Raw genomic sequence first — 15,556 nt, 5'->3', positions numbered from 1 at the left:
CAGGGACCAGAGACAGCTCCCCTCCTGCTGCTGACTCAGAACACTTTTGCTTTTCCTCCCTGGGCCTTTCTCTAAAGGTTACTTCCTGAGTCAGGGGTTTTCCCTGCTGTGAGGTCTCACACCCATTAGGGGCTGCGGGTGCATATACCACACATAGACCCAGCCAGCACCATAACTAAGGCACAATATAGTATAGCTAGGGTGTAATTACCCCAAAACAAGAATTCAAAAGTTAGTTTAGATTTCTTTTCAGTTTAAAACCCTAAGTTAAGGAAATCCACAATTAAGGCTCCCTATCAACCTAACTCCAGCCAGTAGCTGGAAGGGTATATTTGATGGTTGTGGTGATTTTTGCATCAGATAATAAAATAATCTTGAGCATTAATTGGTCCTGTTATCTTTATGCTGTCTTTTAAATGACAAAACTTTGTAAAGAGAAATAGGCTGTGGATAACCATTTTAAAGCCATGTCAGAAAACAATTAGCCCAGTTGAGCCCTGGTATAACTTAATTGAATAGAAAGGAGTTACACATAGGATTATTTGAGGTCTTATTTCCAAATATTTGTTTGAATATTTCATAGACTGCTCAACAGATTTCCTACAGGAAAGTACTGATCTGTAGGAAAATAGGCACTCAGAAACTTTGCCGACCAACCTTTTGTAATTTTTTGACTATGAGTTTGAGTAGGTGTATAACATGTGTATTAAATTAAGTACACGGGCTGAGTTAATAAAAGTCAGTAACTCCATGGCTGAGTTTGCAAGTAGTTTTATGAAGTGTTGCAACCTAGGAGTTCAGTGGGAAATTCAGGAGCTATAAAGTGTAAAGATGAGAGAGAGTCCTCTTTTTTGAGAACTACTCAAGCTGATTAGGTGTATATTAACCGTAGTTTTGTGTGCCAACAGAATTTAAATGTAAACACTTTATTAATGTTTTACTAGCCTTCAGGCATGTCTGTATCATCCACTCTGAATAGCACATAAGAAAACAAATAGACTAGCCATAAGAATAACATAACTGTCAAGAACATTGTATTCACTAGCATCTTGTTACCTAGCAGCAAGCAAAAGGGAGGCATTGTATATGCTGTACAGAAACTTGAGGAGGTATTGAATACCAGTCATCCTACTGTGGTTTCTCTGGGTCTAGTAGGGTTTCCCACGCTAAGGTTTGGGAGCATCCTAAGCCTATTAGCCTCAACACTGCCCCAAGGCATACTTGAGCTACAATTCTCCTCTGTTTGGTTCAAGAGACACCAAGTAATTGCAGCCCATGAGAGGGCACAAACAGCTAAGATGCCCAGGTTTCCCCCACTGAAAACAGATGACTGTCCAGTTAGGGGATCCTCAGTTGCCTCCTGCTGGTCATGATTCTGCATGCTCCTCTTCAAGCGGCTCATGGGGCAGTGTCTCGGAGAGCCTCCTGGGGGTTTAGTAGAAGGGTGCTCCTTATTCCGGGACTTCTCCAGTTCCTTCCTGATAACCAAAGCTGACTCCTCATGTGGTTAGGCCTGTGGCCCTCTAGGCCTATGTCCATCATCCTTGCACGGCTAGCCTGCCCTCAAATTCCTCTGAGTTGGATGGCAGCTGACAGTGACTCGAAGATTCTGTCTGTGTACCCAGGTCTGACAAAGGCTGCAACACCTCTGGATATCAATCCAGCAATACCGAGTCTTTAGTCTCTGAAGAACAGTATTCTGGCTGAAGCCAGTGGTTGACCCAGTCCTTTAGGCACTGGGCAACAACCTTGGTTTGTGCTCTAGGTGGAAGTGGGTCTAGAACTGGTGGCGGTATATCTTCAGGGATGCCCCCAGTTGGTTGAATATAGCAGCTTTCAGGATGTCATAGTCCTTGGTGGCATTGTCATCAAGGCCTGGTAAGCAGCATCCCCAGACAGAAAGTGATCTATTTGCATGGCCCAGGTAATCTTCATCCACTTAGCTACTGGGGCTACCTGCTCAAACATGATGAGATAGGGCTCAAGATCATCAGTGAGCTTTAATTTGGAGAGGGTTATATCCAGCCCTAGTGGTGTTGCTTCAGATGGGGAACAGTTGGTGACTTACTGAAGCATGGCCTCCTGGAAATGCTGTTGCTATCATTTCTGCAACAGCGGAAGTGGCTTGAGGAGCACTCTGCTGCAGCTGGGTGGCCCACTAGGCCTCCTGTTCTTCAAGGAGCAGTTGCTGGTTCTCCACCTGGGTTGGCAGTTGCTGAGCCAGGAGTTGTAAGGGATCTTCCACAGCCCCCTTCTTGGAAAAGGGGAGAAGTCGATTCCATTTCTACTACCAAGTTGTGGCAGCATGCCTGGAGCTGAAGAACTCTGGCAGGGAACATGGTCTCAGTTTTTAAGTGGTTAACGAACAAACAAAAATACAATTTGGTTGTCTACAACTTTAAACTAGTAAACAAAAATGTAGTTGCTTGTTCGCAGTGCTGGAAACAAAGGCCCTAACCTGGCCCCATGTTTCTGGATGAGACTGGGGAGTTCCTCTCTTGTCCCAGCTCTACCCACACTCATCCTGGCTTGAAGCAGGCCAGCATTCTTAACTTGCCTGGCGACTCCTGACTGGTTACTGTTTCTGCCTGGCCATTAGAGAACTAATTCTTGTGAGTACCCTGGGTTGAGTGGGTTTTTCCTAGGCAGGGGGTGTCAGGGTGGCACAGCCTCCAGCGGGGATGGGGCAAAGAAATTGCAATAGACCCCCCATCACAGGGAGGAACTTCACCCTCTATCAGTTTGCTAACCAGCTTCATGGGTAAATGAACATTGAGCTCAAGTCATGTGACAACTTTTTTTTAAAAGGACAAAATGAGCAAAATAACACTGACAAATGTGAGATGCCATTTTATAGTTGAATATCTTTCTCTTTGTAAAACAAGGATTATCCACCTCACAGAGTGAAGCCCACAGATTGCAGCATATAGCACATTGTCATTTGTTTTATCCTTTTGTAGTTTCCAGGGACCAAACGAGTTGCAGATATGATAAAAGATTGTGCTTAACGTGCACAAAACTAATATTTTACTACCATTGCCTTCTTCAACCATATCAACTTAATGAAAACACAGTCACCTATTTTATAAGTTAACAGAAAAGAATTCTCTCCCCACACAATCAAGCATTCTAAACAAATGTCTCTAGAACTTAAAGAAATTTTTACAAATTCTTCTATAAGATCCTGCAATAATTAGGAAGGATATTTACATAAGGGAATAATTGCAATTATGCAAGGCCTATTGGATCTGCTACAGCTTCTGGCTATATTACTTGCATTCATGCTCTAGAATTACTGGAGTCTCCATTATCACTGGGGAAATTAAGTTTGGATTTACCACCAACAAAATATAATTCTAAATTTCTATTGAAAATGAAATAATATTAATTCATGTGATCTGCAAGCACAATAATACCAGCAACTATTCCAGAAGGTTATTTTGTCTCTAACCAAATGAGATGTGTTGCATATGGGATTCAATTTAATTAGAAGCTGAGATATAGTATTTGAAAAACCAATCTAATAGCAGGAGCTAACTGCATTTGTAAACACTTGTGTATCTTCAGGCTTATTGCTTGTATTACATCTCCTTATACTAAAGAGATAATGTGTGAAATCCCAACCACCTCAGTTAGCTCCTTTGTCCTTTTACTGCACAAAACCTTAGCAATCCTACATGACTAACAAATAGGGTGTGTTGGAATCATGACCTGATCTAAACAGCATATGTAAATAGTTTGAAAAACAGGGACTAGTGGCTTTAGGAGCTGAGGATTGTGATAGATTTATGTAGCCTGATATGGATGGTACCTCATGCAATTTCCTCCAGAGAAGGCCTCTGATAGGAATACATGATGCTATATAATACACTTAGTTTATAAAGTCGTAGGCTAAATTGAATGGTTGAACCAAGTAAATTAGTTGTAAAACTTTAAATTTCATAACTTTTCACAAGTATAAGTTGGGGCCTAAAAATAGGTCAGCTGTAAGTAAACACCAAAAGAAGGAGATGTAGCTTGAAAAGTGAGCAAATTAAGTTGTACAAATCACTTTAGCAGTTCTAACTTTTCTCCCAATGGTCAATGTTTTCTTACAGCAAAAGCTCAAGGAGGAGAAGGAGGCCAAAAGAGCTCAGCTGGATGGCAGGCATGATTATATATTGGATATTGTTGCTTCCTGCGTGGACCTGGACAAAGCTGAAGTGGAAGATGCTATTCTTGAGGGTAACCAGGTATGTTGAATTTTACCTCTGTAGAGTCTGTAGCACATTTTCTGGCTTCAGAGTTACTATCGTAACTTTTATAGCAGCTATCAGTTAACTTGTACGTGCCTCTGGATCACCAGACTCCTCTAATTACTTTTCCCTCATCTTGCACTCAAGTTCAGCTATATTGCACTTCCAGCTTTTGAGGCTATAGAATATTAAGTTTAAAATACATAATTGAGAATTTGCAAAGTTTACAAGAGAGGTTAACTTCATTAGGAAAGAAGTAACTCCCTTTCCATGTTTAATGGAGCCCTTCATTTCCCATGTTCACATTTGGGCCTCAACAGAATGGAAGATCAACCTGGGGTTAAACCCAGACTTTTGAATGTGACGCATCTGATTAGTAGATGGAGCTTCTCTAGGATCTTGCAAAATTGAAGTACTTGCTCTGTGGGAGATTCTCAGTGACCCAATTTGCCCCAGGGGCCCCCATGAGAATATAGTATTCTATAGTATTGCAACTTTTTTTTATGGAAGGGGCCCCCAAAATTGCTTTGCCCCAGGCCCCCTGAATCCTCTGGGTGGCCCTGGGTAGAAGCAACTCAGCTTCAATAAAAGTGGCAGAATTGGGCCTTACATAATGGTTTAACTTTCATATTTAACAATGATGCTAAAATGCATGTACTTCAGGCTTGATTTTGTGAATGCTGCTAAGCTATCCAGTAAATAAGTAGGAAAAGTATGTAAATGATCTAACCTAACCTTTCAACAGATTGAGCGCATCAATAAGTTCTTGGCCATTGAAGGATTTCGTCATATCATGTTCTACTATCAAGATGTGGAGACACCTGAAACTGGTTAAGTAACTTGTAATAGTACTATTTGCTTTACTGTAACATGTCACACCCCGAGTTGTGCTAGGTGATATTTAAACATAGCTATTTTCCAATTTAAATAAAGTGAGGATCAAGGCACCTGAAATCTTGTTAAATCACATGCTTCTAATTTCCCTCCACTTAAATTCTGTGAATGCCAAGGATGTATTGCACATATGCAATAAACTAACCGTGATGATGCTCCGTGATATGGTATCTGTGTGTCTGTGTAACCTTAAACAGAGTAGATAAACTGAATTACGTTCAAAAGTGAAGCATTTGCAGAGGGATGGAAATAATTTAGAAGGGTGATTCTCCTGAATTTACCAGCTTCAAGTGACATATAAGTCACTCTGAACCTCAGTCAGGTTGCCTTACACCTGTGTGCCAGTGACTGACAGAGTTACACCTGGTGTAATTACACTTGGAGCTAGAAGATTAAATTTTGAAGTAGGGTGGATGTTGTAGAGGGGAGGAATGGGTTGACTGTATATGGAGGTGAGGTACTGAGGGATGGAGCTAGTTTGATGAAAAGAGGGAGAAACTAACAGATGGCAAAGAGGGACGTGAAAACATCTGATGGGTAATGAGAGAAGAAAGGAGAATATTATAGGACAGCTTCAAAATCTGTGACATTTATTAGCAAAAAGCAATACCAAAAAAGGGGAAGGGAACCCAGTGGCATACCCTATGCTATTTGGTGGTTACATCCTGCTAAGAAGCCCAGCAGCTTGCTTTAATCTCCTGGCTACTACACGGAAATCATATTGGGTTTCTTACCAGGCTACTGCCTATAGCGCCAACTGTGGGAAAGGTTACACCTTTTATATCAGAAGAAATAGTTCCTGTTTTAAAATCTGTAATCTACCTCCAGAAATTGTTACAGTTCATCAGTCTGATTTTTGGCAGGAAATGTATGAGGTAAGGAGGATGAAATTTTTAATCAATAATGTCTTGAATAACGGAATGTTGTATGTACTCAGTCTCGCACCATCACATTACGCAATAATAGTCAACTTTTCTCTCCGCTCAAAATACAACTTACAAAAAAGTCCATTAATCAAAATGTAGAGGAGATGTTAACGTACTGCTCTCTCTTGCTGTAAAGTCTATTAGGCAAGCAATTAATAATGCAAATTAGCAAAATTATTTCTGAATGCATTGTGAGTGTCATTAAAACTTAGTGCTAATAGAAAATGAGGAGAAACTCTGATACCATTTGTTCTTTAAAAACCTAAATCCCTAGAAACTGGGAGGCTTGGAAGTATCTATTAAAAACTAAGTGAAGACAGAAAGAAAAATCTCAGTCTTGCAAATCAACTCAGGGAGTGGGAGAAAGGTTAAAAGGTCAGGTTTTCTTTTCTGTCTTAAACATGTCTTGAGGCACTATTATAATTAGGTAAAATTAACTACTTTCAGTGTAGGCTGAAAGCAACTGTATACCATTTGGCTTTGACATATGCGCAAATATATTTATACACACATGTCTTCACAAATTATTTTTTATCTACTCAAGTAGATAAAAACTTTACTAACCTTTAGTAATTATTTTTTCTTTCTTGTGGCTCACAAATATGATCACATTACACCATCAGAAGATTAAAGAAATTACTCATGCATATTGAATGAATGACCTCCTTTTTCCCAGGCTTATTGACCTGATGTTGGTACGTTGCTGAAAAAGGTTCATTAAGTTCTTGAGTGACAAGGCAAAACAAAAGTTTTGCTTTGAGTATCTTGAGGGCAAAAAAAAAAACAAAAACCTACTAACCTAACTGCATGATTTAATTTGTATTGTAATGAGGCCCTTAGGTTTTTGACATTTACTTTGCAAATGAACTGGGAAAAAGGGTAGAGGAAGTTAATTTATAACCTAAAGTTAAACTATAAAAATGTAATAGTTTTCCTTCTCCCAACCCAATCACTTAGTAGCAGTACTTCTAGTTTCCATTAATAAACACAAAGTTGTTGCTTTATGATCTTGGCCAAACTTCAGGATGGAAGTGTGATCCTATTATTCAGATGCTTGTTTAAGCTCTAGCTCATTATTAACACTCTCAAATCACCATCTTATTGGGATATCTTTCAAACAATTCCTCACATCCAGTGCTTGCAAAGGGTAACTATATGGTGTAGGTCTTTACCCGCAAAGAAAGGTAACTTAACTACCCCATATTCTGCTTAACTCTGACTCGTTGCTGTGCCACCTTGGTGGTCTCACTTGCCATCTCTCCTTGTTCTTAACTCTGACTTAATCACCTCTAAAAAATTTTCTGCAAACTTCTTTTTAGCCTTTTGCTGGCACAATTATGTATCCCTTAATCTGAGGTAACCTTGCCAGTACAAGCAATATTACTGTTTACTTAGTGACTATTCATGTGCATAAGAAATAAACAAATGAGACTCAATCTCTACTATTGCTACTACTGGATACATAGTTGGACATATAGATGTCCCTAATGGATACCATAGGCAGAGCTGAGTTTCTCAGCACTTGATAGCTTTGCTCTTCTCTTCCTAGTCGCGGTATTGTCCCTCACGCCTTAAAACATAACAGTATAACTTAATAAAGCTGGCCACAGTTCTTTCTCCCTTTTCAATGAAAACTATTTTTTAAAGATAACAAATATCCATATTTCACCTTTTTGCTCATTTCAAAACCAAAATATTTGTTTTGAACCAAACAATTTTGATCTGTTTTTCTTTAGGATGGTGGGAAAGCTATATGTTTGGTTTCCTTTCACCCTCTGTTTTCCTCTTTACTTTATGGTGCCCTTCACCACAGGAAAATGTGTGTGTCCATCTCCATCTGTCTGTCCCCTGAAAACCAAAACTAACTTTTCAAAAACTATACCCAAATGAAAATTTTCATGTTGAATTTGAGGCATTTTTTCCATGTTGACTTAAAACTTCAAATATATTTTTTCCATTTTTAGTGAAAGTTTACACAACTTTTTTTTTTTTTTAAACCAGGTGTAGACCCCAGTCTCCCCTTCACAAACTTTTGTTCCCGGTTCAGTTTAGGAGCAGCTCCTGTACTAGGTATGGAAAAGTTGAGCTAGTGCTTTCCTTCCTTTAGAAAGAATATCTTACCATAGCTATTCATAGAATATCAGGGTTGGAAGGAACCTCATCTAGTACAAACCCCTGCTTAAAGGGGACCAATCCCCAGACAGATTTTTGCCCCAGATCCCTAAATGGCCCCCCTCAAGGATTGAACTCACAACCCTGGGTTTAGCAGGCCAATGCTCAAACCACTGAGTTATCCCTCCTCCCAACTAACTCTTTTTCCCCCCCCCATATAAATTATAGGACATTTTGGCCTACCAGGCACAGGACCCAGTCCTCACTCAGCAAGGAGCAAGAAACCTAAAGTGTTTGTGACAGAGGGAATAGATGTTGCCCTAACTGGTGTATGTGTATTCTTCATTAGATCTAGTCCTTCCAAAACCATCACTGCAGAGAATATCCATCAGGTAAGACAAAGGTTAATGTTGGATGTTAGTATAAGAAATTTAAATTTAATTCAATTTCTATGGTGCATCATAGCAGCTTGTAATTTGAGACCTCTTGGTACAATTAACTGAGCAGAGCTCCAAAAAGGGAATATTGTTGCGTTTTCCACTGAAGGAAGAGTGTAACTGAGGAAATGTGGCATAGTTTGTCTGTCACAAACAATTGTGCTGGTAGCAGTCAGTGGCACCAACTTCAAGCACATTGTTATAGTCAACACAAGATTTGAATAGTGGGGAGCAAAAAGGGAAAATTTGTGTCAGGGTCTAAGAAAACAAACAGCAGCATCTCCAGTGATGATTTATTGACCACACCATAGACTGTGCCAAACGGTGATGCTGAATCTTGAACTTTATATAGGCGTCACTTTTTGTTTTTACAGCCAGCTGTTCCACACATTAGTCTTGCGGACTTGCAGTGAAAATTATCTCGTGCTTGTCTATATGATCGAATCAAGTTTTGCACAAAGAACACATGAAAATCAAAATATATGTACTCAAATATAAAAGCGTACCCAATGAAATATTTAACTCTGGCATAATCTGAGGTGACCAAAATGGACACAGTTCATCTCATGATCCTCTGACAATTAGGAATGCATATCAAAACATGAAGACTCTTGATAGCTTGGGTCTCTGATACCAGAGATTGTTAGCATTCTAGGGTGTCAGAATCTAAACAGGGAACAGAGTTGGTGGTGTTGTAGAAAACTATTAAAGTAACTAGTAAACTATTAAAAGTGCTTTTCAACCAGAGATCCTATACTGATTGAAGTCTTTTAAGACATGTAAATATTTGTAAGTAGCATAAAACACTGATCTGTCGTTCATGAGGATGTGATGAATTTGAGATCTGATATGTCATTAAAATCTTAATTTTTTTGCTTTTAATGATTTGTAATGTAGTGTTTTACTGTACAGTTAAATATATTTACTTGTTAATCCTTTCAGCATAAATATTTTTAGTCCATCTTGAAAGATCCTGTATTAATGCAATTCCTTGAATTGCATGTAGTGATTAACCCTTTAAAGATTTTTCTTATCTATTTAATAGTGCATGCAAGAAAGTAGCCACAATCAAAAATAGAGCATGGTGTATGGTAAAGAATTTCTTAATGTATCCCTTTATGCTTAAATAGTGGTAGACATACAGTATGTTTTACTCTTAAGAGTGAGCTGCAAAGCATAAATCATTGAGACAGAACTGGAAACTCACTGACAAGGATGCAGGGATGTCACTACAAACTTTGTAACTAGACTTTCATAAAACTTCACAGGCAAACTAACTGTAGTTTCCGGATTGACTGAAGGTACCCAAACGCATCACTGCCTGATATCAATATCAGCAGTTTGATTACAACCCATGTTGTTAATATTTTTGGTGTCACTGAACAATGCTTCTTGGGATGTCTTCCAATGAACCAGGAAGTAACAAGGTGACTGATACAGGATGGTTGAAGTTTGCTTTGAAAAAATATGGAAGTGATGCTAATAGGCAAGGAGAGGCAAATTTTATCAAATATTTTGGCTCTGGTATCTCAATCCTTGACCCTGTAGTTCTACGGGCTAAATGCCTTAAATGGTTGTACTCTGATACACAATAGTCCCAGCCCTGAAGATGTTGCTGTATTCCAGTTATAGATGAAGCAGTCGCTGAACGTGTATTTGGTATATAAACTGGCAAAGGTATGGAATCTTCAGAATGGAAGTATAGTACCAGGAGGGGTGGTCAGGGATTTGGTTTCCATCCTTAAGTAGGGGCATATGTCTACCATTTTCCCATATAATTCCTAATCTAGGGGTCATAATCAGATGTTTGCTAGTTTTACATTCCTAGATAGTGGTGGTAACTCAGGGAGCTCTGCATAAGTCCTTGTCACAGTCAACCTTGCCTTGCTCTTCTCCAGGCTAGTTCACTGTAAAAGCTTTACTTTGGGTTACCCTTTGAAAAACATTCATTGGCTTCATTTGGTGAAGAAAAGACAAATCTACATAAATTAATCAAAACCACCTAAATTCCATTAACTTGAAATAGGATTTAAGCTCCTAAGTCACTTAGGTGCTTTGGAAGATGGGTTTAGGTACTTTAAAAAATTTAAACCTCACTCTTAATTGAGATGGGTGATGAGCATATGATGGGCTACCTACATTTAGGAGTAATTAAAAGCATTGGTTATGATGTTAAAATCTGACAGATTTAGGACCTCTCAAGATACTTTTCCTATGTTCCATCATTGAAGTTAACATAGCAACTGTTAATTTTGTTGTTGGTTCTGGGATTTCCCTGTATAAACAGCAGTGTATTTGTGGTTAGTCCCCTATGGAATGCCTGCTTTAATCTACCTGACTCTGCGTTAGGTAGTGATATGCTACACACTTATTTTACTCAAGTGTTTAACTAAATATAGAAATTGTGATTAAAATGACCACATACCATTGCTGAGGACACTGTAAATTTACCCCAATTAAAATAGTACCTCAGTTGGCATTTGACATTGATCTCAACTCAAAGGAACAAGGTTTCCTTTGAACTTTTCATGCCAGGAGTCTGAAAATTTTCCTCCGAACTCCTTGTCAGTGGCAAATTCAGTGTATGTATTGTTGACAAAACTATTCTATTCTGAGACCTCAAAACCTATTTTGGTTTAATACTGAAATAAGTGAGTCCAGGTGTACAATGGTGACCTCTCTGGTTTACCTAGGTCTTTGTGGAATACTGGATGAATGCGTCCAAAAAAATTTTGGGCCACCTCATCAGGACGTTCGGTTCCCGCTTCTTTGAGGACAGGAGTTGCCTGCTTCCACGTAAATAAATTGGAACAGGGAAATGCTCATTGCTAGCCAGTTCAACTGAGCCACAATCCCGAGAGGGGCCAGTCTGTTCAGGACTAGGATTCTTGCAGCCTTTGCTAAAGAACAGGAGTTGAAGTTCTAATTCTCCAAGCACCTATAATGTGACCAGCCTATATAATCACATACATATATCTTAACCAACTTTATTATCCAGTTTGATATGCATCATATCCCCTTCTTTCAGGAAGTGAATTTCAATATGCTGGATACTGCTCAGGGCGGCTTACTAAAAAGTGTGCAGCATTTGCTGTCAGAAATCTTCATTCCGGTCATCAAGACTATGAACCAAGGTTGGGGTGAGATTGGTAGTCCTCAGCAAGCAGCTAATATTCGGCAGGACTTCCTTGGCTCCCTTGAGGGATTTGTTAGTGTCTTGTCAGGATCTCAGCAGAGTCTGATGGAAAAGGTAAGAGTGTCAGCATGTATGCTATAAAATGAACCTAACATTGCTGCTGTTGCAGAAAGTGGCCTGGTGCTTTTTGCATTGCTGGCCACACCAGAATTCCTTTCAAGGGTGTTTTCTAAACTGCAGACCAAAAGGCATCATCATGTACTGCAGTGTAAGAACTTGCAGGGCTAGAATCTGGGACCATGGGGGTTCTGGGCTGCTGATGCCTGCACATCACCACAGGAAGCGTAGGCTGGGCTCCTGAGGAAGGGCCCTGAGAGGCTGGACTCAGCAGGAAGTACCACCCAGCAGGACCTGAGTGGCAGCTTCTCCCAGCCCACTGATTTGCTGGCACCAGTATTTAAGCCATGACAGGGAGTTGTCTGAGCAACAACACAAACTGCTTGCTGTCCCTGCTTCAGACACCGTGTGTTAGAGACCCCAGACTCTGGTTTCCAACTTTGCCTTTCTCCTGACACCTGACTCATGGTTTGGCCACTGGCCTGTTTTGGACTCTGGCCTTCCAGTACCCGACCTGGCCCGACTCCTGCTCTGACCACTGGGTCTGAATGCCCACATTCCAGTCGTGACATGCAGATTGTTAACAGTAACTTACTGAAATTTGGCCTGTTGGTTTAGGGTGTCAGGAGGACCAATGGTGTAACTTCAAAGTAACTGTGGGTATGTAAAGCAGGCTTCTCTTCAAGAGGGCACAGCAATAATTTTTCAAACGGAATGGTAACTCCTGAGGTATCTGTCCTCACTGTCTCTATTGAATTTTTAATTCTTCCTCTTTTAGGTGAATCTGAAAAAGTGTGACACATATGACTTGAAAACTCTAAAGGGACCTTCAGACTATCTGGCTGTTGCTAACAGCACAGAAGCTCTAGAAAGAATAGAGGCCTGCATGAAAGTATGGATCAAACAAATTGAACAGGTGATGCGCTGCACAGACCTGAAACATTGCCAACTGTTCTGACACGAATGTCAGTGAAACTTGAATTAGTCCTGTTTACACAAGTGGCATTAAGCCCAGAACTGGTAGAAAGAAGTAGTATTTACTAATGTGGCCACATATGCCCTTAATTCTCTACTCAGTATGCTATACAGAGCTCCAACCCATCTGAAACTGGTAAATAAATGCATACAGTATATGCTAGCCATCATGCTCACAGTTAAGCTTCCTTGCTGTCATTAAAGGATTGATCTTATTTGTAAAGCACAGCACTTGTTCAACTTCTCCACTCCAAAATAGCCCTATGATACATATACATCTATTGTATCTGTTTTTGGCACAAACATAATGAGCGAATCCTTTATGAACTACTGGTTGATTATTTTGTATTGTTATCCTTTGGTAGTATTGTGTTTTTAAAAGCTATATTCTGCTGAATATTAATTACTATATTCTGTGCCCTTGGATAAGGGCTTGTATCCACATGAACACTTAGTTTATGGGGGGGATTCTGCTTCTGCACACTAAAATTTCAATAGTGCACACTGGCCTACTCCTGTTTCAAAGCCGGATAGATCAAAAATGCCCTAGGGAACTCTGTAATGAACCTGCTGCCATACCAGACACTTAGTGCATGGCATAATAGTATGGGGAAGCTTTACATCTCAGCTTGCTGCAAACTAAGTGTTCGTGTAGACAAGCACCAAGTCAAACTACCAAATTGATTAAAAAAAAATGCATTTATTCCCAAACTGTGAATCTGTGTTGTAGCTCAAAGTATATTGTCTAGGGTTAAATTATATAAGTCAATTGAAAACAGGGCTCTGTAATGTACATATATGCAGACTGCAATTTTATTTAGTATGAGAAATAAAATGTGTCTTATGTTAAGTCTTACTGATTTTCTGTTCTTAGAAATTAATTCTTGCATCTCAGACCTCCTAAATGATGAAATACAAAATCACAAAGAAACCAGCATTGACTTCTGGCGGCCTTAATTAAAAAAAAAAAAAAAGCCATGATCTCCTGGGGGAGGAAGGAAATGCAAGGATCTTGATGTAGGTGCGCAGTAAGGAGAGCTGGCAACATTTCAGGGTATTTTCCTTTTGCCAAAAGATTGTAAAATCTCATTTTAGTACTGCACACACACTGCTAAAAGGAAAATATGCTCATTAAAGCTGTCACTACTATATACTTAGTACAACAAGCAGATTTTAGCCTAAGGCACTCAAATATCACTGTGGTGAGTGATGTAAAAATCTATGTAAATTAGAGAGGTCTAAGCGTGCTGTTCTTGGGACTCGATTATAGACTGTGGGGAGTTAATACTAAAAAGCACTAACTTACGTAAGCTAACAGTTTAATATTGTTAATAGCATCACTTCATTTTGGGAGTTTGATGTACTGCAGTTGCAATGAAGACTATAGAGGAGAACGCACTTCACAACATAGTCATGGGCTGTAAAGGAGTGGAAATGCTATTAGCTTCCTTCCCTCACCTATCCTGTGCCAAATAGACTTGGTTATTAAACCTCTCTCATTGATTTATCAGAATATTATGCTCTTTGTAGAAGCTTTGTCATAATCAGTGATGAAACAAAGTGGAAGTAACGAACTCAGTGTGTTAAGGTAAATGTTTGACCTAAGGTAGACTTAAGGTTACACTGTTGCTAGCTATCCAAGTCTTAATATGTTAATTTGATTTTTTTACATTGGCTTTTTGAAGAAATACCCATTGTCTACTCAAATTTACAGTCTTAAGCAAAATTGAGTCAGTTTGGCTTTTTAAGAAGGGGGGGTGGGGAGGAGCCTAGCTCCTAACTAGTCACAGGAGGATAATTGAGAGGCAATGTGCGTGAGGTAATATCTTTTATCAGACCAACTTCTGTTGATGAAAGAGACAAGTGCTTGTGCTACACAGAGAGCTCTTTGTCAGTTCTTTCACTGACAGAAGTCGGTCCGATAAAAGATATTACCTCACCCACCTTATCTCGCTAATATCTTGGGACCACCATAGAAAACTGCGTGTACAACAACACTGCTAACAGGAGGTGAATGCAGGGCCGGCTCCAGGCACCAGCCTGGCAAGCAGGTGCTTGGAGCGGCTGCTCCGGAGAGGGGCGGCAGGTCCAGCTATTCGGCGGCAATTCGGCGGACGGTCCCTCACTCCCGCTCGCGATCGCGGCTTTTTTTTTTTTTTTTTTGGCTGCTTGGGGCGGCCAAAACCCTGGAGCTGGCCCTGGGTGAATGTCAGTAATAATAGGAGACTTCAGATCGCTGCCATCCATTCAGATAAATAGCAGCACTTCTGTATCAGTCACTGATATATTGCTGTGTGGTTCAAGGTCCTGGCTGAAAATGATCAACTGAGGAAAGAAGCTGATGACCTGGGCCCACGAGCAGAACTGGATCACTGGAAGAAACGATTGTCTAAATTCAACTACCTTTTGGACCAACTGAAGAGCCCAGATGTGAAGGCGGTGCTGGGAGTACTTGCTGCTGCTAAATCCAGACTTCTGAAGGTTTCTGTTAACTTAAGACAGAACTAAAGACTGAAAATAGGTTACATACAGCATTAGTTTCCCAGGATATACAGTATATTTAATGGACAAAATCCTGATGTTATATACTCTTTTTATTGCCCCTTATAGTTTTTGAAGTTCAACACACTAAACTGGGACTGAAGAAAAGACTGAGATTTGATATAATATTTATTATTAGGTGATAAAGCACTGGCCTGCATCTCCGGAGCATATCACAAATCA

The 15,556-nt window shown here is 39.8% G+C and overlaps 1 protein-coding gene across 1 annotated transcript in view; it reads left to right on the top strand.

Annotated features, from left to right (window-relative positions):
- Positions 1–5,013: 5,013 nt before the first annotated feature.
- DNAH5 (dynein axonemal heavy chain 5) overlaps positions 5,014–15,556 on the top strand; it is a 215,721-nt gene continuing 205,178 nt past the window's right edge. Inside the window, exons 1-5 of the mRNA XM_026659120.1 lie at positions 5,014–5,065; positions 8,396–8,559; positions 11,633–11,854; positions 12,636–12,773; positions 15,137–15,313. Of these exons, the coding sequence (XP_026514905.1) occupies positions 5,029–5,065; positions 8,396–8,559; positions 11,633–11,854; positions 12,636–12,773; positions 15,137–15,313 (738 nt within the window). The 5' untranslated portion in view covers positions 5,014–5,028. The remainder of the gene's footprint in view (positions 5,066–8,395; positions 8,560–11,632; positions 11,855–12,635; positions 12,774–15,136; positions 15,314–15,556) is intronic.

This window comes from Terrapene carolina, unplaced genomic scaffold (assembly GCF_002925995.2).
Source record: "Terrapene carolina triunguis isolate 2854851 unplaced genomic scaffold, T_m_triunguis-2.0 Scaffold580, whole genome shotgun sequence".
In the NCBI taxonomy this organism is placed as follows: Eukaryota; Metazoa; Chordata; order Testudines; family Emydidae; genus Terrapene; species Terrapene triunguis.
This window is presented reverse-complemented; position numbering and strand designations above follow the sequence as displayed.